Below are 25194 nucleotides of genomic sequence, written 5' to 3' on the forward strand. Positions count from 1 at the left end.
GAGACATTTTATTCGAACATAGCAAAGGAAATAAATGACACATGTACTGAAAATTGGGGTGACCCAACCGAGAATGCCATAACATTAGGTCACTATTCTTAGGGATAAAGACATAATTACTTTGACACTGATCACTCATTTTGGCTTCCTTCAACATGACCTTGCGCCTTGCCTCTTCATGCCTCACTTCAGCAAACACTTCTCAAGTGGATGGTAGAGGTCTGCGGCTAAGAATCCTTCCTCATACATCATCTAAATCTCGATTAAGGCCTACAAGGAACTCAAAAACTCTCCCCTTTTCCAATCTCTTCTTGAACAGCGCACTCTCCTCAGCACAACGCCATTCTTCTTCGCTGCTTAAATCCAGTTCTTGCCATAGTGCCAGCATCTCCATGTAATAGTCTGTCACCTCCCTTTCGCCTTGTTTCATCTACCATATGCATGTCTTAAGTTCAAAGACTTGGGAAGCATTCTCCTCGTCAGAGTAGGTTTCTCAGACTGCATCCCACACCTCTTTTGCTATGGGCAAGAACATATATGTTTTCCCGATAGTTAGCTTCATGGAGTTGATAAGCCATGAGGTAATCAAGGAATTCTCCAATCTCCATTGTTGGAGTGCCACAGCATTTGTTGAATCAAGTTTCTTTGAGTTGCCGGTGAGATACCCGAGCTTTCCTCTGCCGTCAACTGTGAGTTTCACGGACTGGGCCCATTCTCAAAAATTCTTCCCGTTGAGTTTTTATCCCGATAGTTGGACAGAAGAGCCATCCAGTCCATTCAAACTGATGATGGCATTGGTTCGACTCGTTTGAGTCTCTAAGGTTGTCAACTCTCAACCGTTGATGGAGTTGTTCCCCATAGTTAGCTTGGTTTAGGAAAAAACCAATTTTGATACCATGTAGAGAATGAATCAATTGTATATTCAATTGTGTATTCTTTACATACTTGGGTCCCTCTTTAACATGTACACAGAGAATAAAATATGGAAAAACAAAAGAGGGCACAACTTGCAGTTTGAGATGTGTAGTTTAGCTTCGGTGGGGAGTCTCAATTTATAGCATCTGGCTTGTGGGAAGATCTCATGGTAGGTGGTGGTGGTGGCTCACCCACCATGGTAGGTGGCAGTGGCTCACCCACCATAGTAGGTGGTCATTATTCACCAACCGTGGCCGTCGTTCACACTGTTGGCCGTCATTCACCAACCGTGGCCATTGTTCACACTGTAGGGATTTCTACAATAATGACTGATTATTAGAATAAATGTACAAGTATGATGTACAGGCCATGAAAAAGATGGAAAAACCAATCTTTACCATATCCTAAACTACATGAGCTATAGATGCGAAGCCGAAGCATAAATTAAACAATGATATCATTGAACTCCCTTAACTCCAATACAGGGGGATTAAGCCCTAGGAAAAAAAAAACCAAGCAAAATCCTTTAAAATGAGATGTACATGAGCACTATAAAGATGAAGGAAATTTCAATCTAAAGTCCTCCTATTGTTCTCCTACCTTACCATGAGCTAAGTTCAGCAAAAGCAAAATGGACGACTCTGTATGGTAAAACACAACACATATTCTTTCATGGAGATCAGTAAGAACTAAGAAGCATATATGAAGAAATAAGAGTTTGTGTGTGGGTGTGTGTGAGCATTTGAATCACTTCTTCCCCCTCCCCCAGTCCCCACTCCCTAATGGTATTATTTGAGGAAGTTGCATGAGACAAACAAGTACTACTCTCAAAATGATGCACCTTTTATCAATTTTCAAATTCTATTCTCCAAATCTTTTAACACATCAACAACCTTATCACACAAGAGCCAAGACAAAACAAAAAGATGAGGAGGGAAAACAAAGTCCATACTCATGAAACAAGACAATGAATTACAATATGGTCAATAGTCCCTCCATCTTGTACAAACAGCGTAAGCCAACAATAATCTCCTCTCTCCGTCAAATTATCAGCTGTCAAAAAAGGTTCTACAGTTTCCATCCAAAAAATGGAGAGGGGATTACACATCTTTTATAACACAATTCCCCGCATAGCTCTTGATTTTGTTTGCTACTAGCGAACTTGAGCTAAAGCTTTTAGGCCAAATTGTTTAGGCCTATTCCATCTAAGTTACTGCATCAGGGGAATGTTCAGGTTGTTACAAATGATACAATGTCTACATCAGGTAGAAATGTGAGGCCATGTTGGAACAAATCAACTATGCATCCAGTGTTGTTGCTCTTGCTCCATTAAGAAAGTGTAACAACACCAAGAAGAGTGGCATCAACACAGCAAACCTATGACATGCCTTAGAATCCCCTAGGAATCACAGGTCACCTAGTGAGACTGGAGTATTGAACCTTTGGTTACATGACGAAGACATGGCTTATTTTAATATGGGAGATTGTAATGAGTCATCACACATGTTTTGAACCATTGTTTAGGCTCACTCCATTCAGGCTACTGGGTCAATAGATTGCCCAAGGCATTACATCCACACATGTTCACAAAGTGATGCAGGACAACATCGAGGATCTGCAGCCATGGGAAGAAATTAGAAGAAATTGATGGGAAGGGGAAAAGATAAGAGATGAGCTACAAGGGGGAAATCACACATTCACTTTCAATTTAAATTCAACAACCAACTTCTACATGGCTTACACACACTATTTATAAGAAAGCCAATAACACAAGAAATTACACATATAGCCCTAATATTACATGAAATTGCAAAGATACCCTTAAAATACACAAATATTACAACAAGCCCCCAAATTACATAATCCTAACACAAGCAAACTAAACACACATAATAAACAACCAATTAACTGAGCACATTTGGGTTTAGGACCCAATAATCCATTAACCTTATTCTTTGACATAGGCCTCCAAATTAGGTCAAAATGATCCATCCAACTACCTGCTTCTTGTCATACATCAATTCCCTCCTTCTAGAAATAACTCAACTCTTTCGAGTTGGGAGGGGTACCAAGGAGTCCATCGCCATGAATAGAATAATCTTGCTTCATAAGAAAGGAACTAGTGGTACGCCTCAACTTGGTGAATCGAAGAGTTCGAGATGGCATCAACTTATACTTCTTCTTGTCAATGGAGAGGGAATAAAAATTATCATATCTATCATGCTTAACTTTCCTATCAAATAACCATGGACAACCCAAAAGGATATGACAAATTTTGAAATGAAGGGCATCATATTGCATTTGTCTCCTCAATTGAACCAATCTTGAAGGTAAGCAAGCAATGATCATGGACCTTCAATTTGGTATTGTTCACCCAAGCAATTTTGTATGGATGAGAATGAGGTACAACTTCCAAATTCAACTTCTTCACAGCTTCTTCAAAAACTATATTTGTACAATTACCAAGATCAATAACCAAAGTACAAAGCTGCTTTTGACAAGGCAGCTGAGTTTGAAAATTTTGGTACAGCTCCAATATTCTTTTTCTTCAACCTAGTGGGAGGGCATATGTCGAAGCACTAAACAAATTTTACATTGCCATCATCATCTAAGTCACTTGGGATTTCTGTTTCAGTTTCAACTACTTGAAGGCCATCATCCTCATCATTTTATTCTTCAGCAACAGCCACAGCTTGTTAGGAAATTGTGCAGCTCAGCGCCCCAAACCTTGGCATTTGAAGCATTTGACTTATGGCTAGCCCTTAGAAGTTGTTTTGGAATGCTCAAGAGTCTTCCAAGGGGTATTAGTTCAAAACTCCTTTACCCAATTGCTCAACCATCTTCTCTCATACAACCCCACTAGTACTAATCTCAAACTAAGCTCTAGGAGGATTACGCTGCACATCCTCTTCGATCTGAGTTGCAATCTGTGCTACATCTCCGACTGCAATGAGATGGCATGAAGCAAGCTTGGAGGCAATGGCTAGCTTCAATCCCTTCCTGTACAAGGCTGTTATGACATCCTCTCTCCATTTAATGTTGGCATGAGTAGTCAAGTGATAGAACCTACTAGTGTACTCTGTCACTATCTTTTCTTCTTAATTCAAATAAAGAGTTGGAGCTGAACACGCTGTTGGCAGGAAGTACAAATTGCTCTAGCATGGGTTGCGTCATCTCATCCCACATTGTAATTTCATCAAAATTTCCTTCTAAATGTATAATGTTGTTTAATCCACCAAATTTGAGCAGTTCCCTTCAATATTGATTCAGCCAAAAACAATTTTCTAGCCTCATTCATGTCAAACCATCAGAAATAGTACCCCAAAGATTACACCCAATCATCAAATTCATCTGGAGAATCATCACCATAAAAATCTGGGACTTCTAGTTTAATTCACTTACTCAAATGATCATTTCGGCACTCAAAAGTATGAGGGAGAGCAGCTATACCACTTCCTTGATTGGTAGTAAATTCCGTGGACCTCACACTTGAGACTAAAACTTCAGTTGTTAGCCTATTCAAAGCATTAGTAACACTCTCCAAGGCATTCTCCATGTTTTGTACCCTACCGGACAATATTTCCACCTTCGTAGATAACTCAACATTAACCACCATGTTGCAATTATATATCACCAAGGACCCTTGAACAAGTTGCTGACAATCCTCAACCTATTCTTGCAAACCCCAAACCTAATTCCCAATTATCAAGAACTATCTTCAGTTCAAATTTAATCTTGAGTATCATGTAGAAATTTAAACCACTCACATAGAGAACTCACAAAATGCAGCAATGCAAACTGATTTTTTATTGTTGGAGTGACAAATTAAACCCCTCCCCCCCCCGCCCAAAGTGCTGGTGATATACTGGTACTCCAATTTCTAGCTTTTCATATCAAAATATCTCACCTGTTTGCAAAATATCATGTCCAACACCAAAATATCATGTTGTAGATCAAAATATCAGAGGAAAAACTCAAATTCTCGAGGTTAGAACCAATTTCTCGCGAGTTTGCAAGTTGAAGGGCAGGGTAGGAATTTCCACACCAGCATTGCTGTCACATGGGGTGTGAATCACCAGCAGCAAGTCTCCAGCAATGAAACTTCAGGCGAAAGGGATTTTGGAAGGCCAAGAGCCAATTAGTCTTCTACCAGTGCATGGGACCACACGCATGGTCAGATGGTGATGAAATTTCAGGGGGAAGGGTTTCGGGGGGTTCTGTTTTCTATGGGATGTGTTGTGTTGTGGGATGGTGCCTGAAAGTGCTGTCCATGATCAAGGAGCATGACTGCGATTTTATGAGATATTACAGATGAACAGTGCTTATGCTTTCTGGGATTTTCCTCCAAAGGTTGGCAAAATTTGGAAGTGATTTGCATTAATTTTGATGACGAATGGCAGCTGAAATTCCGAAATTGGAGAGAGGTTTGAGAGAATTGTGGGAGAGAATTAGAAGAAGAGGAGAAGAAGAGGAGGAGAGATAGGGACAGAACAGAACAGATTTGCAGAATAGAAACGGAAGACAGCAGAGAAAGAAAAAAGAAGCAAAATTACAGAATAGACTTGGAAGAAGCAGAGACTTTAGGCATGGGTCTGAACAGGAGAAGGAAAGGAGGAAGAAGAAGAAAAGAGAAGAAATGAGAGGGGAAAATGGGGGATTGAAAAATGGAAGATTAGAGATCATGGTTGGCCTCTGATACAAAATTATGCAGGACAGCGTCAAGGATCAGCAGCCATGGAGAGAAATTAGAAGAAAATGAAGAGAGGAAGGAAAGGAGAGAAGAGAGGAGATATAAGGGGGAAATTACACATTCACTTTTAATTCAAATTCAACAACCAACTTCCACATGGCTTTCACACACTACGTAAAAAAATAACAAATAATAATAATAATAGTACAAGAAATTACACATATACCCCTAAAATTACATGAAACTACAAGTATACTCCTAAAACACACAAATAGTAGAAACAAACCCCGAAAATATATAATCCTAGTACAAGCAAACAAAACACACATAATAAACAACTAATTAACCAAGCACATTTGGGTTTAGGATCCAATAAACCATTGACCCTACTCTTTGACATAGGCCTCCAAGTTGGGTCAAAATGATCCATCCAAATACCCACTTCTCATCCTACATCACAAAGGAATTCAATATTCCCTCCATGCAAGAAGTGTTATAGTAACTTTCATTCTCCATTCTCCAGCACAATATATCTTCCTATCCCTCAATTATCTCCACGGAATAAAGCAAACTCAAATCCAGAATTTAATTTTAATGCAGAAGGTAATGACTAATTAAATGCAATTTTTCCCACAATTCAGTTAGTTGGCAGTAGCTTTGGAAGCTTGATCAGTTGAGTGTGGTAAATTGATTTCAATGCAAGAACTTTTTTGTTTTTAAACAAAAGAAGATGTTAAATATGACATTAATTTGCATACACAACTTTCTTACAACAAAACTCTTCTTTTATAAGATTCCAATTTATTAGTATTCACAGCCATCATTATTATAAGAAGAAGAAGCCTTAAGTCACACTATGTGGGGTTGGCCACATGAAACCTTTTCCACCAACGCACACAACCAAGGGAACTTTCCTCAACCAGCTTCAAAGCTATTAAATCCTTCCTCACTATCTCATTCCAAGTTATTTTAGGTATACCACTACCCCTTCTAATACCAGTAACAATAACTAGCCCACTCCTCATTTCAAATGCTCAAACCATTTAAGTCGTTCCTCTCTAGTCTCATTTTATACCAGTGTTATGCCTAACTTATTGCAAATATGTTTGCGCCTTAATTTATCCTTTAATGATACACCACTCATCCACCTTAGCGTTCGCATTTCGACAACTTTTTCGATATGTTGTTCCATGGTTGCCCAACATTCTGATCCATAAAGCATGGTTGGTCTTATAGCCAATATAAAACTTTCACTTTAATTTTAAGGGTATTCTACAATCACACAGCACACCCGAAGCACTCCTCCATTTACCCATCCTACTTTAACTCCATGTATTACATCCTTTCGATTTCTCCCACCACTTGCATAATTGATCCAAGGTATCAAAATCTACTAGAGCTATTAATTTCTTGACAATTGAATTTAATCTTATCTTCAATATTCCTCCTTACATGACTGAAATTACATTTCATACATCCTATCTTCTTTCTATTTATCCTAAAACCTCTAGACTCTAAAGCTTCTCTCCTCAGTTCTAACTTAAATTCAAAATCATCGTTACAAAAGAAAAATAAAATAAGAATAGTGACCAGTGGGGAAGTTTTTAAGAAGAAAATTGTCGAATATTAGCACTTAAGGCAACCCTAGCTTGGTATTCTCCACATTCTAAAAATAAGTTGTTTGCCAAAATAACAATACAAACTTAAAAAAAAAAAAAAAAAGCCTTTAAAAAATTTGATGATTTGGACAACAACCTCAATTAGAAGTGAGAAAAGATATTCATTACTATGAATGAATAATTTAATTAAAAGAAGAACAAGTTACCTAAATCACTGCTATAGCACCTCTCTATAATACGTTTTTTTTATCAATGAAGAGAAATTTATAATAGCAAGGCATCAAGGGGACGCCAACCCGTAGTACAAAACATCAACAACTCTATAGAATCTTATCTCTATTATACTTTTGTGATAACAAAATGATTGTAATAGGGAAGTGTTCATCCTAGAGATTTGAAGCAAAGTAGAGGCCTCGGGTATCATTCAAGAAAAGATCCAAATTTTGATTTGATTTTGTTGTTTGAATTTTTGTTATTTTATTTCTTATTTATTATGATTTAATTTTGGCCACAAATATAGCAAGTTTGGAAAGTTCATTTTTTAAAATTTGGGAAATTAATTTCTTACATTTAGTCAGTTGTAAGCTTTTGGACGTAGGTGGCTTATTGAAGGGTTTAAACCTAGAGTGTGGTGTGCCCTGCAGCATCAACTATGCCTAGGAAATCTACTTCCAATTGTGATAATTAACTCAACATGGCAAGAACGTTAAGACACAATTGAAAGAAGAAACGATTGGAAAAAATATTTCTTTTTATTATTTTGTTCTTACATACAATCCAATATATAATACAATTACCTATTCTAAATAAGGAAACAATTTCCTATTGAATAATATCAAATCTCCCATAATTACTCACTTTCCTAATTTGTATTTTATTTACAAAGATATTCAGGGTTGATATTTTAACACTCCCCCTCAAGTTGGATCATAAATATTAATCATCTCCAACTTGCTAATAAGATCATCAAAGCTCTGTCGTCCCAAGCCTTTAGTGAAGATATCTGCAGTTTGTTCCTTGGTTGGTACAAAAGTCATACATATAATTCCTTCTTCAATTTTTTCTTTGATGAAGTGTCTGACTACCTCCACATGTTTAGTCCTGTCATGTTGGATAGGATTAAGAGAGATGCTAACAGCTGCCTTATTGTCACTATAGAGTTTGATAGGAGGGTTCACCGGTACCTGTAATTCCTCCAATAGTTTTTGTAACCACAATCCTTCACAAATCCCTTGAGCAACTGCCCTGAATTCAGCTTCAGCACTACTACGAGCCACCACATTCTGTTTTTTGCTTCTCCAAGTCACGAGATTTCCCCAGACGAATGTACAATATCCTGTGGTGGATCTTCTATCTTCCACTGATCCTGCCCAATCTGCATCTGTAAAGATCTCTACTTCCTTGCTTTCACATTTCTTAAAGAAGAGTTCTCTTCCCGGGGATCCCTTGAGATATCTAAGGATCTTGTATACAGCATCGAAGTGAACTTCCTTTGGTAAATGCATGTGTTGACTTACTACACTGACTGCAAATGCAATATCTGGTCTAGTATGTGATAGGTAGATCAGTTTGCCAACCAATCTCTGATACCTCTCCTTTTCTACTAGTTTTCCACAATCTTCAGCCCTCTTTACTGTTTTTATCGGGGTTTCTCTAGGTTTGCACCCTAGCATGCCAGTTTCAACTAGGAGGTCGGTAACATACTTTCGCTGAGAAACACTAATCCCCTTTTTCGTTCTTGCCACTTCCATGCCCAAAAAATACCGCATCTGTCCCAAGTCTTTAACTTCAAATTCAGTAGCCAGAACCTTCTTCAATCTCTCCATTTCTACAGTATCATCACCAGTAAGGATTAAATCATCAACATACACTATTAGAATTGTTTTCTTAACCTCCTTCAGACTGTTGGAAGAATAGTGTATGGTCTAATTGCCCTTGTCGATACCCTTGATTCTTTAGTACCTTTGCGAATCTGTCAAACCACGCTCTCGAAGATTGTTTGAGGCCATATAACGATTTCTTCAGTTTACACACTCTATTTTCTTCACCTGTTCTACTGAATCCTGGTGGTATAGTCATGTAAACTTCCTCTTCTAATTCTCCATTTAAGAAAGCATTTTTAATATCAAGTTGTTGTAGTGGCCAATCTAAATTGGCTGCCAGAGACAAGAGAACCCAAACTGTATTTAAGTTTGCCACTGGTGCAAATGTCTCAGTATAGTCAATGTCGTAGGTGTGTGTAAAGCCTTTTGCAACAAGTCTGACTTTATATCTTTCAACTGTTCCATCAGATTTACATTTCACTGTGAAAACTCATTTACAACCTACTGGCTTCTTCCCTTTCAGTAAATCTGTCAACTTCCAAGTTCCATTTTTTTCTAGGGCTCGCATTTCTTCCATGACTGCCTCTCTCCATTTTGGTATTTATAGAGCTTCCTGAATGTTTTTTGGTTTTCATCCTATCAAGATTAGAGACAAACGCACGATATCCTGTAGACAAGCTTTTATAAGACATGTATTTCGACCAAGGATATTGAGTACATGACCTGGTTTGTTTTCTGATTGCAATAGGTAGATTGATATCATCAGGTGCAGAATTATCAGAGGAAGACTCAATTACCAGATCAGGATAAGTCAAGGGCTCATGATTATTCGGAGCCATCACCGGTTCCAACGCTCTTGGTGCCTCAGGTATGAGATTCTCCCTCTCCTTTGTTTTCGGCTTTCTTGAGTAACCAGTATGTCTGCGTTGTTTTGCTCTCCTGCATCTCCCCCTGAGGGTAAGTGTCCAGTTGTGTTTGGCAAGTCGGGAAGTAATGTAATGGAAGACTTAATAGATGGGTCAGGGAATGAAGTAACTGGAGTAACTGTCGATTCAGTAGTAAAAAGATCAAAGAACCGATCTTCACTCCATTTCTCCCCCTGAAGAGAGGGCTTTGTGAAATAAGGAGTGGTTTCAAAAAAAAGTGACATCAAGGCTAACGAACAGCCGTTTTGAGATCGGATCATAGCATTTGTAGCCTTTTTGGGTAGGTGAATAACCAATGAAGACACATTTAATGGCACAAGGATCCAATTTATCACGATGGTGTGCATGGACATGAACAAAAGCAGTACAACCAAAAATTTTCAGTGGGAGACTGGAAGGGAGTCGAGAGGTAGGAAAGTGTTCCTGAAATTTCTGAAGAGGGGTGATAAATGAGAGTGCTCGACTTGGCATTCAATTAATGAGATGTGTGGCTGTTAAGATGGCATCGCCCCAAAAATAATGTTTCATGTGGGTAGTAAACATTAAAGCGCAGGCTACTTCAAGTATATGTCTATTTTTTTGTTCAGCAACCCCATTTTGTTGAGGGGTATCCACACAAGAACTTTGATGAACAATCCCATGATCTTGAAGATAAGTTCCCAGGATGGTATTGAAATATTCCGTACCATTATCAGTACGTAGGATCTGAATATGAGTCTGGAACTGTGTATGAATCATGGTATGAAAATTGATGAAAATGGAGCGGACTTCAATTTTGTCTTTCAGTAGGTAGACCCAACAAAGATGAGTATGGTCATCGATAAAGGTCACAAACCATTTTGTATTGGTGTGATTTAGGGAACGTGAGGGACCCCATACATCACTGTGAAACATAGCAAATGGGCGAGATGGTTTGTATACGGATGATGGAAAAGAAGTACGACAATGTTTAGCAAGCTCACATACTTCACATTGAAACTCAGAAGCCATTTTATTTGAACAAAGAGAAGGAAACAAACGTTTTAAATATTGAAAATTGAGATGACCCATCCGTGAATGCCATAACAAAAGTTCACTATTTCTAGAAGTAGATGCAGAATCACAAATTGCAGTATTACATAGTTCACTCAAACTTGCCTCCTCAAAGTAGTAGAGTCCCTCATACGCTTTAGCAGTGCCAATCGTCTTCCCCAATGATAGGTCCTGAAAAACACAATGGGAGGAAACAAATTTAGCGGAACAATTCGAGTCTTTTGTTAACTGACTGATAGATAACAGATTGCACGATAACTTGGGGACATGTAAGACTGATTGTAAAGTTAAGGAATCAGATATGCGAATACTTCCTTTTCCAGCAACTGGTGAGAGAGATCCATCTGCAATTTTTACCCTCAAATTCCCGACATATGGTGAGTAGGATGAAAAATATTGATACGACCCAGTCATATGATCAGATGCACCCGAGTCAATTATCCAAGGACATTTGTAACAAGATGTGGTTTTTAAAGCTGACAGATGAATACCTCGATGAGCCAGAGAACCAGAGGAAGACTGACCCGATGTTTGCATTGATGAAATCATCTTATATAACTGATCCAACTGTTCAGAATTGAATGCACTGCTGGACGGGGTATCGTTGTTCTCTCCTTGTGATCTTTCAGTTGATCTGCCAGTGCTGGCCTGGTACCCACAATTTTTTTGGTATTGTCTCGGTTTCCAGTCTGCCAGTTTTCCATGAATCTCCCAACAGGTATTTTTTGAATGACCTGTTTTTCGGCAATGTTCGCACCATATTTTTCCTCTTTGTGGTCGTTGACTAGGTCCTCCTGGGCCTTTTAATGCAAAAGCGGAGGCATCTGGCCCAGCGTGTAGCCCATCTAATTTTTGGGCGGATACAGGTACAATCGGGTCCAGCCAGCAGATCCATTTTGAGGCCGCAACATCACCCGCCTCCTATTCTCTTCCCTCCTGACCTCTACGAAGACTTCTCGGGTTGAAGGGAGAGGTCGCCGGCCAAGGATCCGTCCCCTCATGTCGTCGAGTTCTCGATTCAGGCCGGCAAGAAACTCGAAGACCCTCTCGTTTTCAAGCCTCCTTCGGTATCGTGCGCTATCGCCGGAGCACTCCCACTCCTCGTCGATGCTCAGATCAAACTCCTGCCAAAGATGACTCATCTCCATGAAATGCTCGGTAACACCTCTCTCGCCTTGCCGCATCTGCCACAATCGGGTCTTGATGTCGAAGATATGTGAGTGACTTTCGACATCGGAGTACATCTCACGTACGCCGTCCCAGACCTCCTTCGCCGTCAGCAAAAACAAATAAATTTTTCCGATTGATGGTTGCATCGAATTAACAAGCCAAGCCGTGACCATGGAGTTTTCGGACCTCCATCTTTGCAAGGCTACAGCGTCGAAAGGATCTGGTTTCCTTCGCTCACCGGTAAGGTAACCAAGCTTTCCTTTTCCCTCAATCACCAGTTTCATGGACTGAACCCATTCACGGAAATTTTTTCCGTTTAGTTTTTCCAATGAGAGTGGAAAGACTGTGTTATCATTCGTACCCGCACCGGACGTAACCTCTGAATCGCCGGTGATGTTTGCAGAGGAGGTAGAGCCTCTGCTGTTAGCCATCGTTTAGCTGGGTTTAAGAAACCCTAGCTCTGATACCATGAAAGAAGAAACGATTGGAAAAAATATTTCTTTTTATTATTTTGTTCTTACATACAATCCAACATATAATACAATTACCTATTCTAAATAAGGAAACAATTTCCTATTGAATAATATCAAATCTCCCATAATTACTCACTTTCCTAATTTGTATTTTATTTACAACGATATTCAGGGTTGATATTTTAACAACAATACACACACTACAAGTACAAACCCTAAACACAAACCCAAGTTCATTCCAATAACCCACCTGCCTCCACAAACTTGCAGTTAACTAAATAAAAGAAATTACTTTCCTAAATTCTAAAATAAGAACATTCTTAATTTGCTACATTTATTGCCAAAATCAAATCATAATAAATAAGAAACAAAAATAAAATCAAAATATAAAATTAAATGAAAATCAAATCAAAATGTGGATAATTGAATGATACATAAAGCCTCTGGGTTGGTACAAATCTCCACAATGAGCACTCCCTCTCAACATCGCTCTACTCAACTGTGGAACAGTTCGGCCTCAAAGACTAATCAATAGAATGGGCAAGTCCAAGACAACCACACAACTTCATACACCACCAACATCTAGGATATCCGTAAAGATCATAACTAATAATTGTTCGAATGAGCCTTGATGTTGATATTGTTACACAACCATTATAGATCATGTGATTCTTTAGCTACCAAGGGCTTCCTAGAATCCAAAATGGAATTGTAACTTGAAAAAAAAAAATTCCCTCATAATCAATATGATATTAACACAAGAGAACAAACTATGTCTAAAACTTGCTTGGAATCCGATACAATGCATTACACAATTCTTGAGAACATGTAATCCCACTAGTTGAGCAGCCCTATCTTGGTTACCTAAGCCTTTCTTCCATTAGTTAGGCCAATCCCATCCCATTCAATATCCAGATTTTATAAATCTCTTCTAGCTAAACAACCCACTATGTAAGCCTAATATTTACCTCTAGTTCCAAACCCATAGTGTTTCCAGTCCAAGCTCCCCCTAGTAAAAAAAAAACCTTTTTCGACCACAACACTAACTAAGAACCATGACGACATGACCATTTCAAGTCTATGCAACAAGAGATGGCCAATTTGAAAGATTGATGAGAGCATGCCCACGACCTCCTATAGAAACTCATGTGGTGGCTTGGAAAAATATTAGGGACACACTAACCTTCACAGAGATAAGACCTCATCAGTCAATTGGCCAAGATGTTGACTCACCTTGATTTGCAAGTGAGAGGAAAGGGAGTAGTTAATGATGCTAGCACATCCAACTTGATTGCTTTCACTAATGATTAAACCCCATAACCACATTGATGCAAGGGCAGCATCAAGGTTCTGCAACCATGGGAGAATTTCAAAGAAATAGAAGAGAGAAAGGAAAGGGAAGAGAGGAGAGAGGAGATACCAAGGGGCAATTCACATTCAATTCCAATTCAAATTCATCAACTGCTGCCTACATCATGACTTTCACACAATATTTATAAGAAAGCCTCTAAACACATGAAATTATACACATACCCCTAAAACTACATTGCACTACAAACATACCCCTAGAATACACAATTACTGCAAACAAACCCCCAACATAAATAATCTTAATACAAGCACACTACACACACATACTTAAACAACTAACTAACTAAGCACATTTGGGTTTCGGACCAAATAAACCATTCACCCTATTCTTTGACATAGGCCTCCTAATTGGGTCGAAATGATCCATCCAAATAGCCACTTCTCGTCCTGCATCACACATGTGTGTAAATTTCATCATCATACTCTACGCCCCAACTACGAAATCAAGGTCAATGATGTGCAATTTCAATGAGGAAGTTGAGCTGGATATGACTGGTTTAACCACTTAAAGAAAATCTTTGTTTACCGTGGTGTCTGAGTTTGAGGATAGAGTCAACATCGCCATAACTTGTTTAAATGAATATGCTAAAACTTGGTGGGGTTATACTGAATCACACGGTGGAATAGGGTGGAGGATCCCAAACCAAGTGGATATAAATGAAGGAGGCGCTGATTTAGAAGTTCATTCCAAAAAACTATGCTTGGGAATTCTATTCCCACTGTATTCATTGACTCAACATGGCAAAAATGTCGAGACATACACTTGGGAATTTCACCACCTCCTTGTCCAGTGTCAGTTTGATGAGACAAACAACAGCGCATCATCAGGTGAGGACTATGGTATGGCATCCAAATCAAGCTCAACAGCCAACACTTCAAATCCATTTTTCAGGCTGCGTCCTATGCCAGGGATAAAAAGAAAGGGTGTCCTAGGCCACAAGGCTCCTTGCTTTGTGAGGGTAGGGGATGGGTCGTCACAATGTACACAGCCTTACCCCTACTTTTATGTAGAGAGGCTGTGGCTGTTTCCTTGGACTCGAAACCGTGACCAACCAGTCACAAAGAAGCAACCTTACTGTAGATCCAAGGCCCCGTCCTATGCGAAGGATGTAGAAAAGGACCTCATCTTTATGGACAGCTGAAAAAAAGTAGTTGGACAGTGTTGAGCCGAAAGGTACGTCCATCTCAAGCCCCTCAAAGCCTGCAGAAGCCCGACTGGAGAAGCCCTGGACAGAATGCTACAAGTGTGAGGTCAAGGACAAGGGTCATGGATCTAGGGCAATGCTCTAAAAAGAAATCCTTACATATAGTGAAAGAGAAGACCAAGTGATGTAGGACAAATATAGAGACAGAAATAGTAAGAGAATTGAGGTAGAGAAACACAGAAAGAAGAGAAGAAGAATTAAGAAAGGAGAAGGAAAGAAGATGCTGCAGGCAGAAGAAACACTGGGACAGAAATCTGGAACAGAACAGAGAGTTACAGAAGTACAGAAAGATAGAGAAACTGGACAGAACAGAATAACGAGAAAGGAGGAAGAGGAAGAATGAGAGGAGAGGGAGAGGAAGAGGCTGCAAGAGAGAGAGAAAGGGGGGGAAGGGAAACCATGCTATGATTCTGAATTCAAATTGATAACTGTCGTAATACAATACAACCAGAACAAATATTAACAAAATAACCCCAACTAAATCAATTAATTACAAAATAAACCTGAAGTACTTAGAATAATTCGCAAGCAATCCTCCATCAAACCCCAGGTTAAAAAATCTCAATTTCAAGTTTTACAACAGTGCAATAAAAGCAGAGAAAAATCCCCTGTAAGTATTCTAGGTGATAACATTATGTTTGAAGATTCAGAAACAAGAGGTTTTGTTTTAAATTAGTAAACCTAAATATTTTAGAATTTTTGTTAATTTAGGGTTTTTTTTGTGTATTTTAAGTACTTTGAGTTTATTTTGTACTTTTTTGTTTTACTTGTATTGTTGGGTGTGTAAATACTTTGTTCGTAATTTGTATTGTATTAGGATAGTTGGCATTTGAAATCAGATCTCCAACACTAAATTTTCTTCCAAAATATATATCACGCACCATGAGTTGAATTTCTTCATATCATTCTTATAATCAGAGGAAGGAAACTAGTATATTGCAGTAAGTAAATCTCAAAAGATCACAGTTGAGTATCAATGTTAGTGCTGGTAGAGTTAATTCATTCTCTAAAACATTGAAATACGCATAGATAGCCCAATTTCTCAAACTAACACCCAATTTCTCAAGTCTCCACTGAAAAAGTATTAAAAATAACAAACAAACAAAATGCAGCAAAAAAGGTCTGAGTTCTGAATCCAGTGTGGAGCTGACTTTATCCTCCAAAATATGTAACAAGCACTAGCACTTGAATTTCCTTGAGCTAACTTCAAAACAGCTTAAAGGATCTCACAGGCTCTGGTGCATGGTGATCATGGTTTGCTCTGAAAATAGATGTAGGACAGATATACAAACAGAACTGGAAACAGAACTGAGGGAGAGAAACAAAAAGAGAAGAGAAGAAGAAGAATTAGGAAGTGAGAAGGAAAGCATATGCCGCAGGCAGAAGGGACAGTAAGACATAAATTAGGGACAGAAAAGAACAGAAAGGGAGAAATCTGGACAGAACAGAACATAGAAGAGAAGGGAGGAAGAAGAAGGAGGAGGGGAGAGAGAGAGAGGCCAGTACAGGGATTCTGAATTCAAATTCATAACTGCCCTAATACAATACAAAGAAAGTAGTTATACACCCAACAATACAACTAAAACAGACAATTAGAAAACTGCAACTAAAACAAATAATTACAAAATAACCCAAAGTACTTAAAATACACAAAAATAACCCGAAATTAACTAAAATTTTAAAATATCTAAATTTACTAATTTAAAACAAAATCCCTAGTTTTTAAATCTTCAAACATAATATGATCGACTAGAATAATTCACAAGGGATCCTACATCACCGAGCCAATGTGGATTGTGGATTGATTACATCTATGAACCTTTGGATCTTACTTGGAGTGAGGAAGAGGATTCTAATACTGAACAGCTGCTAAAGTGCGTGATGGCACTGTCCTTTGCTTATGCACCACAAGGCTGGGACCAAGGCCATCCCTGAAACTGAGCAAGCCTTTTAGGCATGCGTTGTCAAGCATGAGGAAGCAAAACAACTAGTAGGCATTGTTGTTGACACTGGAGAAGAGATTACAAGGTATCGGCATGCATCATACATTGGCTCTGATTACATGTTCTCAAGATCTGTGCAGTGCAGGTTTCCAGAATTCAGCAGTTTTAGAGATAACTTGTCCTCCTGTGTGGGTGTCATAATCATATTGATTAATGGGGGAATTCTTTTCAAGTACATTACTAGGTTTGCAATTCTCTTACTGTTGACATAATATAGGGAAAGCATAGTCATTTTGAGTATCACTTGATCTATGATGGTTGCACCAACACTATGAGTGTCAAGGTTGGTTCAAACCATTATGAGTTATGATCTCAACCATTATCCCAAATGCAGATGATGTATGAAGATGTAGGGTCGTCTAGGACTCATTTCCTTTATCTAAGTACACCTTCTATTAATCAGCATTCAAGATTGAATTTGAAGGAGAATAATGGCGAGAGGGAGTATTCATCATGGAGGTTTCAACCAACTCAAAGGCCTTGCATATCATTCATGAAAAGATCCAGATTTAGATTTGAGCATCCAGATTTTGATTTAATTTTATGGTTTGATTTTGTGTTTGATTTTGATTTTTTCTTATTTATTACGCTTTGGTTTTGGCAATAAATGTAGCAAATTAGGTAAGTTCCTACTTTAGAACTCAATAAACAAATTTCTTCTATTTAGTTGGTTACGAGCTTTTAGAGGGGCATGGATTATTGAAATGAACCTGGGTTTGTGTTAGGGATTTTACCCGAAGCATGTGTGTTTCATGAGTATGACGTGCAGCATCACAAACCAAAGATACAAGCAGAAGTTAATTTAAATTATACAATAAGCAGGTTGATTAAGCACTAAAAATACAAAAATGTAATGGGGTTTGACCCTTCTGGCTGGCCTAAATCCACAATAAACATAAAATAAACTCGAAAGAAGAAAAGATTTAAATTCAAACATCCACAAAACATACAAGCAGAAGCGAATTTAAATGATACAACACGCAGGTCGATTAAGCACTAAAGAGACAAAAATGTAATGTGGTTTGACCCTTCTAGTTGGCCTACATCCATGATAAACATAAAATCAACTCAAAAGAAGAAAGAATTTGCAAAAAAAAAAAAGATATTCATCAAAATCTCAACCCAAATCCTCCTACACACAAACCCTGCTCAATCTCACCATTTGTAATTTAACGTCATGTTAAACACTATTTAACATCATGTGAAATTTTTCCCTTCCTTCTCTCTTGGGAGAAAGTTATCTTCTCTCCCAAACCCATTTCTATTTATAATCTTCAATTTCTTTCCTCGCCAAATATTTTCATAAGAAATAGGGGAAATTGTACCCTATCCTCCAAACCAATCCTTTCTAACATGTTGGTTTGATTGCCCTAATCTCGTATGAGGAAACAATTAACCAAAGGAAATGGGGGGGACCCACACAAAAACATCTTAAGAAACTGGCAAAAACCAAGTCTATTGATCTCAACCACCACTCTGTGCTTCTGACTGAACAGGCACATTGGCTCATAGACTGCCAGCTTGGGGGAGTCAACTGATCTACACAAAATTATCTCCTCTATTCACCAAAAAATTTCCCTATGATATAGTTTGGCGTTTCCATCTTGCAGTCTCCTTGGTAGGTTATTCTTCAGACCTCTTGCACAGATTCAAGCCGCAGCACATTGCTTTATAAATAATCATTGTCTAAGTCCTCAATGCTTCTTAAAGAACAAGAGGAAAGGCTGGAAAGCACCTCTGTTGTTTATGGTGTGGCTCTTATACTTTGGATTTCATAAACAAAGAAAGGAGAAAAACATAAAGGGGTAGCACAGTAGGGACTTGTCGACGAGTGTCCTGTGCTCGTCGACGAGTAGATCCAGAGAGCAGAAAATCTCAGAGTTCTGGAGATACCGAGAGCATAAAAATGGGCTCGTCAACGAATGCCCTACTCTCGTTGACGAGTGTCCTTCTCTGGATCATCGACGAATCCCCTGTACCCATCGACGAGTGCGCCTGGGCTGCAAGCAGTTTTTTGAATTTTGAATTTGAACGTTGGGGTGGTTGGGTAATTGGAGGGAAACCTGCAAAACAATGTTATATATGTCATTCTAGGCATGCATTGAGTGTGAGTGAGCATTTTGAGAAGTGTATTGTGTACTTTGAGATTTCCATAGTGAATTTGTCTGTCATTGCTTCCGTGGATGTAAGCTTTGCCGAACCACATAAATCTTGTTGTTGTTCTTGTTATTTATCATTTTCTGGTTGTGTTTCATTTACTTGTTGTATTTAATCCGCTGTGCTTAGTATTTATCCCATCCATCTCACAACAAATTGGTATCAGAGAGATTGTTGTTATGGCACCGGGATCGTCTTCTGCAAGATTTGACATCATCAAATTTGATGGAACTGGGAACTTTGGTTTATGGCAGAGGAGAGTGAAAGATATTCTTGTACAACAAGGAATGGGAAAGGCATTACTTGGTGTTCAACCGGATGGAATGGATGAGGCAACATGTGGAGAATTATAAGCAAAGGCCGCTTCTACAATACGCTTGTGTTTGGCCGACGAAGTACTCTATCGAGTGATGGAGAAGGATTCTCCAGCGGCTATATGGCGAAAGTTAGAGAGTCGGTACATGTCCAAATCTCTCAATAATAAACTTTTTCTTAAGCAACGTTTGTAAGCTTAAGATGGTTGAAGGATCCAACTTAGATCAACACATTAATGCTTTCAATCAAATTATTAGTGATTTGATGAGTTGATGTTAAGTTTGACGAGGATGATAAAACTTTGATGTTATTAAACTCCTTGCCCTTGACTTATACCTATGAAAATCTTGTGATCACTATTACGTGGGGAAAAGAAACTCTTGATCTTGAAAAGGTAACAAGTGCTTCACTAAATTTTCATCAAAGATTGAAAATATGTGATGAATGAGAAGGCCTTGTGGTAAAGGGTAATAACGAACGAGGCAAAGGAAAATCCAAACATGGATCAAGTTAGAAATCCTAAAATCAATCCAAGAAGAAGAAATAAATCTGGTATTATAAATGCGGTAAAAAGGGGCATGTGAAACTGGAGTGTCCGGATTGGAAAAAGGGAAATTCTGAAAAACATGAGGGTACTTTAAAATCTGCGAATGTTGTTCAAAAAGGAGATTCAGCGTGTAATGATGGTGATGTTCTATCAGTTTCAGCGGGGTCGAAAAATCTAATGGACTCTTGGATACTTGACTCGGCATGTTCTTATTACATGTCTCCTAACAAGGAGTGGTTCAGCACTTACAGGTTAGTGAATTCTGGATCAATTCTTATGGGCAATGACGCTTCTTGCAAGATCATTGACATAGGAAATGTAAAGGTAAAAATGTTTGATGGTGCTGTAAGAACGTTGTGTAATGTAAGATATATACCAGAGTTAAGGAAGAATTTGATATCACTCGGTACTTTGGATTGTAATGGCTTTTATTACAAGTCCAAAGGTGGAGTTTTGACGGTATGGAAAGGTAATCTAACTATAATGAAAGGGCAGAAACTGGATGGGAATATCTACACATTGCAGGGAACTACAGTTGTAGGTGGAGCTGCAGTCGTAGATGCTGAATCGGATGAGACCGTCTTGTGTCATATGCGCCTTGGGCACATGGGGGAACACAGCATGAAGGAACTACACAAGAGGAAACTTTTAAAGAACTTGAAATCATGTCAGCTGGAATTTTGCAAGATTTGTGTTCTTGGAAAATAGAATAGAGCAAAGTTCAAATCAACTATACACAAGACAAAGGGTATTCTTGATTATGTGCATTCAGATGTTTGGGGTCCAGTTAGAGTTGTATCAAAGGGTGGACATGTGTATTATGTGAGTTTCATTGATGATTACTCACGGAAGGTCTGGGTTTACTTCATGCGTCACAAATCATATACGTTTGCCAAGTTTAAGATTTGGAAGGCTGAAGTAAAAAACTTGACAGGAAGGAGAATCAAATACTTAAGGTCGAATAATGGGACCGAGTACGCTGATTCTCGGTTTATGGAGTTTTGTGTGGAGCAGGGCATCAAGAGACACGTTACAGTTCACTGGACACCTCAGCAAAATGGTATGGCAGAACGGATGAACCGGACTCTTTCTAAAAGGGCTCAGTGTCTCAGATTAAATGCACAGCTACCTAAGAACTTCTGGGCCAAGGCAGTGAGTATGGTTTGTTTTATGATAAACCAATCACCAAGGGCGTCACTAGAGGGTAGAATGGCAGAAGAGATTTGGAGGGAAAATGCAGTAGACTACTCCGGATTGAAGGTATTCAGGTGCCCAGCCTATATTCATGTATCTAGTGAGGAGAGGTCTAAGCTTAACCCAAAGTCTCGTCGTTGCATTTTTTTGGGATACCCAGAGAGTGTGAAGGGGTACAAGTTATGGGACCCTGTGGCAAACAAGGTGGTGATCAGTAGGGATGTAGTCTTTGATGAGAATGCTATGATGAAGCATACTCAAGAGTGTGATGAAGCATACTCAAGAGTGTGATGAATAGAAATAGGAGCTAGAAAGCTAGGGCAGTGATGAACGTGTAGTGCAGGTGGAGTTAAAAGTCCAGGACAACGAAAATGATCATGGTACTATGGTTGCAAGAAGTTCTAGCTTGGGAAACCAGCAAATCGACGATATTCCTGTACGGAGATCAATACGCACTATCAAGCCTCCACCAAGGTATGGATTTGAAGAGTTAGTATCTTATGCTTTCCTTACTAGTTGCAACGATCCAACTACATTTCAAGAGGCAGTGCACGGCCAGGAGAAAGATAGGTGGATGGGTGCGATGATTGAGGAGATGGAATCATTACATAGGAACCAAACTTAGGATTTGATGGAGCTTCCAGATGAAAAGAGACCGATAGGTAACAAATGGGTATATAGGAAGAAGGAGGCAATTTCAGAAAAGGAATGAGAGAAATTCAAGGCATGGTTGGTGGCAAAAGGATACTCATAGAAGAAGGGAATAGATTCACAGAAGAAGGGAATAGATTATGATGAGATCTTTTCTCCAGTGGTCCGACATACTTCTATCAAAATTGTGTTGGGGTTGGTAGCCCATTATAATTTTCATTTGGAACAAATGGATATGAGAACGGCGTTTTTTCACGGTGACTTGGAGGAACAAATCTACATGGTACAGCCGGAGGGATTCATTCAACCGAGATAAGAAAATTAAGTTTGCAGGTTGAAGAAATCTCTTTATGGGCTGAAACAGTCTCCAAAGCAATGGTATAAACGGTTTGATTCCTACATGATCAAGATTGGCTACAAAAGGTGTGAGTATGACAGTGTTGTATATCTGAACAAGCTTGAGGATGGTTCTCTTATTTTCTTGTTATTGTACGTCGACGACATGTTGATAGTTGCAAAGGATTTAACTGAGGTGAATCAGTTAAAGGACCTATTGTATAAGGAATTTGACATAAAGGATCTTGGTTCAACCAAGAAAATACTTAGAATGGAGATTCGCCGTGACAGAACTGCAGGGAGATTATGGCTATATCAGAGTGGTTATGTGCATAAGTTGGAGAGGTTTAGTATGACTGATCCAAGACCGATGAGTACACCTCTAGCGAATCATTTTAAGTTGTCTACTGCAGATTGCCCAAGTACGGATGAGGAAATCCAGGACATGTCAAAGGTCCCCTATGCTAGTGTTGTGGGGAGTTTAATGTATGTCATGGTATGTACGAGACCAGATTTGGCTCATGCGGTGAGTGTGGTAAGTAAGTTTCTCTCTAATCCAGGAAGGTAGCATTGGGAAGCCGTCAAATGGATACTCAGATACTTACAGGGTACATCGGGATATGGCATCATGTTCGGCAAGCAACAGGGTTGTCCTTCAGTTATAGGGTTTGTAAATGTTGATTATGCTGGAGATATGGATGAAAGAAGGTCTACAACGGGATATGTATTTACCCATGTAGGAGGACCGGTATGTTGGAGATCCACGGTACAGTTTCTGGTAGCGTTATCCACGACTGAGGTGGAATATATGACAGTTGCCGAAACTGCAAAGGAAGCCTTATGGCTTACCGGTTTAGTCAAAGAGCTGGGGTTACAACAAAATGGAGTGGTGCTGCATTGTGATAGTCAAAGTGTCATTTACTTGGCGAAGAATCAAATATACCATGCTAGAACCAAGCACATTGATGTGATGTTCCACAGGGTTTGGGAATTGATTGCTTCGGGTGAACTTGTGTTGGAGAAAGTTTACACGTCTGAAAATGCAGCGAATATTCTGACGAAATCAGTTACTTCTGAGAAGTTCAAGCATTGCTTGGACTTACTCCATGTCTCCAATTGATAGAAGGGAGATAAACCCAACCGAGCGATTCAAGTTCAAGGTGGAGCAATTAGATATGTTATTCGGGATTCTCCTAAGGAACGTATAATCACCAAGGTGGAGACTGTTGTCTATGGAGTGGCTCTTATACTTTGGATTTTATAAGCAAAGAAGGGGGAAAAACATAAAGGGGCAGCACAGCAGGGGCTCATCGACGAGTGTCCTATGCTCGTCAATGAGTAGATCCCGAGAGTAGAAAATTCTCAGAGTTCTGGAGATACCGAGAGCAAAAAATGGGCTCGTCGACGAATACCCTATTCTCATCGACGAGTGTCTTTCTCTAGATTGTCGACGAATCCCCTGTACCTGTCGACGAGTGTGCCTGGGCTACGAGCAGTTTTTTGAATTTTGAATTTGAACGTTGGGATGGTTGGGTACTTGAAGGGAAACCTCCAAAACACTATTATATATGTCATTATGGGCATGTATTGAGTGTGAGAGATCATTTTGAGAAGTGTATTGTGTACTTTGAGATTTCTATAGTGAAATTTGTGTGTCATTACTTCCGTGGATGTAAACTTTGCCGAACCAAGTAAATCTTGTTGTTATTCTTGTTATTTATCATTTTCTAGTTGTGTTGCATTTACTTGTTGTATTTAATCCGCTCTGCTTAGTATTTATCCCATCCATATCACAACAACCTCTTACATCAAACTCATTTTTCCAAATTTAATCAGAATGTCTTCGCAAAGTCCCAAATGTAGCAAAACACACCACTCTTGGATTGTAGAACAAAATAGCAGACGAAGAATAAGCAACACAAAAATGCATACAAAGATTAATCGGTTGTGGCAAATCAAAAAGAAAGTAGTAAACAAGCAACGCTGGTTAACTTTAAATTCCCGTAAAATGTAACTAGAAGTCTACAATTCAATCACCCATAACAGCATCCAAAGTCCCGGAATGGGTCAACAAAATCAAGCAGGATTCGAACAGATTCTACTGAAACACTGAATAATAATAATAATAATAATAATAATAATAATAATAAAACGACTGTAATAATCGTGAACAAAAATTAATAAACAAGAACACAATTTGTAAAGGCCAAAAAACGACTTCTACTTCCAATCCATCGAGAAAGAGATGGGTTTCTTCGTGATTCGATTAGAGCTGGCAATAATAATAATAATAATAATAGAGATATCAAACGAGCCATTTTTATTACCATGAAACTCTGCTTCAAATCATACCGCCCTCAAGACTCGCGAGTGTTCAAGCATGCTCGGGAGTCCTTCGAAAATTTATTTATAAAAAATTAAACAAATTTTAAAATTTAAAATTTAACAATAAATAAATAAACCAGGGGACGACCCGAATTCGGCCCGGGCTCCGTCTCTATTAGGTCCGGGTCTAGTCCAGCTCCAATCCATTCATAAATGTCCGGAAAATTATAAGAATTTAACTTTTTTTAAAATTTTAAAAATTTATATTAAAATCATAAAAAATAAAGAATTTGTTTAAATATGTAAAATCATATTTTTATTTTCTATTTCTATATTTTAAAGTAATCACGAAGAAAACAATGTGTTTTCTAATTTTCTAAAATTTATAAAAGGTACTTTTTAAAATCATAAATTTTGGGAGTTTAATTTAAATTTGTGTAAA

At 38.7% G+C, this 25194-nt stretch overlaps 1 protein-coding gene across 3 annotated transcripts in view; it reads right to left on the reverse strand.

Moving 5' to 3' along the window:
- LOC131155004 (cadmium-induced protein AS8) overlaps positions 1-24929 on the reverse strand; it is a 51335-nt gene extending 26406 nt beyond the window's left edge. For 2 of the 3 annotated variants that reach the window (XM_058107880.1, XM_058107881.1), the window contains exon 1: positions 24755-24853. In XM_058107880.1, the coding sequence (XP_057963863.1) occupies positions 24755-24757 (3 nt within the window). In that variant the 5' untranslated portion in view covers positions 24758-24853. Of the gene's footprint in view, positions 1-24754 lie in introns of all 3 variants that reach the window. The other variant, XM_058107882.1, reaches the window with a different exon arrangement.
- Positions 24930-25194: the final 265 nt, after the last annotated feature.

Source organism: Malania oleifera, chromosome 5 (assembly GCF_029873635.1).
Source record: "Malania oleifera isolate guangnan ecotype guangnan chromosome 5, ASM2987363v1, whole genome shotgun sequence".
NCBI classification, from domain to species: Eukaryota; Viridiplantae; Streptophyta; class Magnoliopsida; order Santalales; family Ximeniaceae; genus Malania; species Malania oleifera.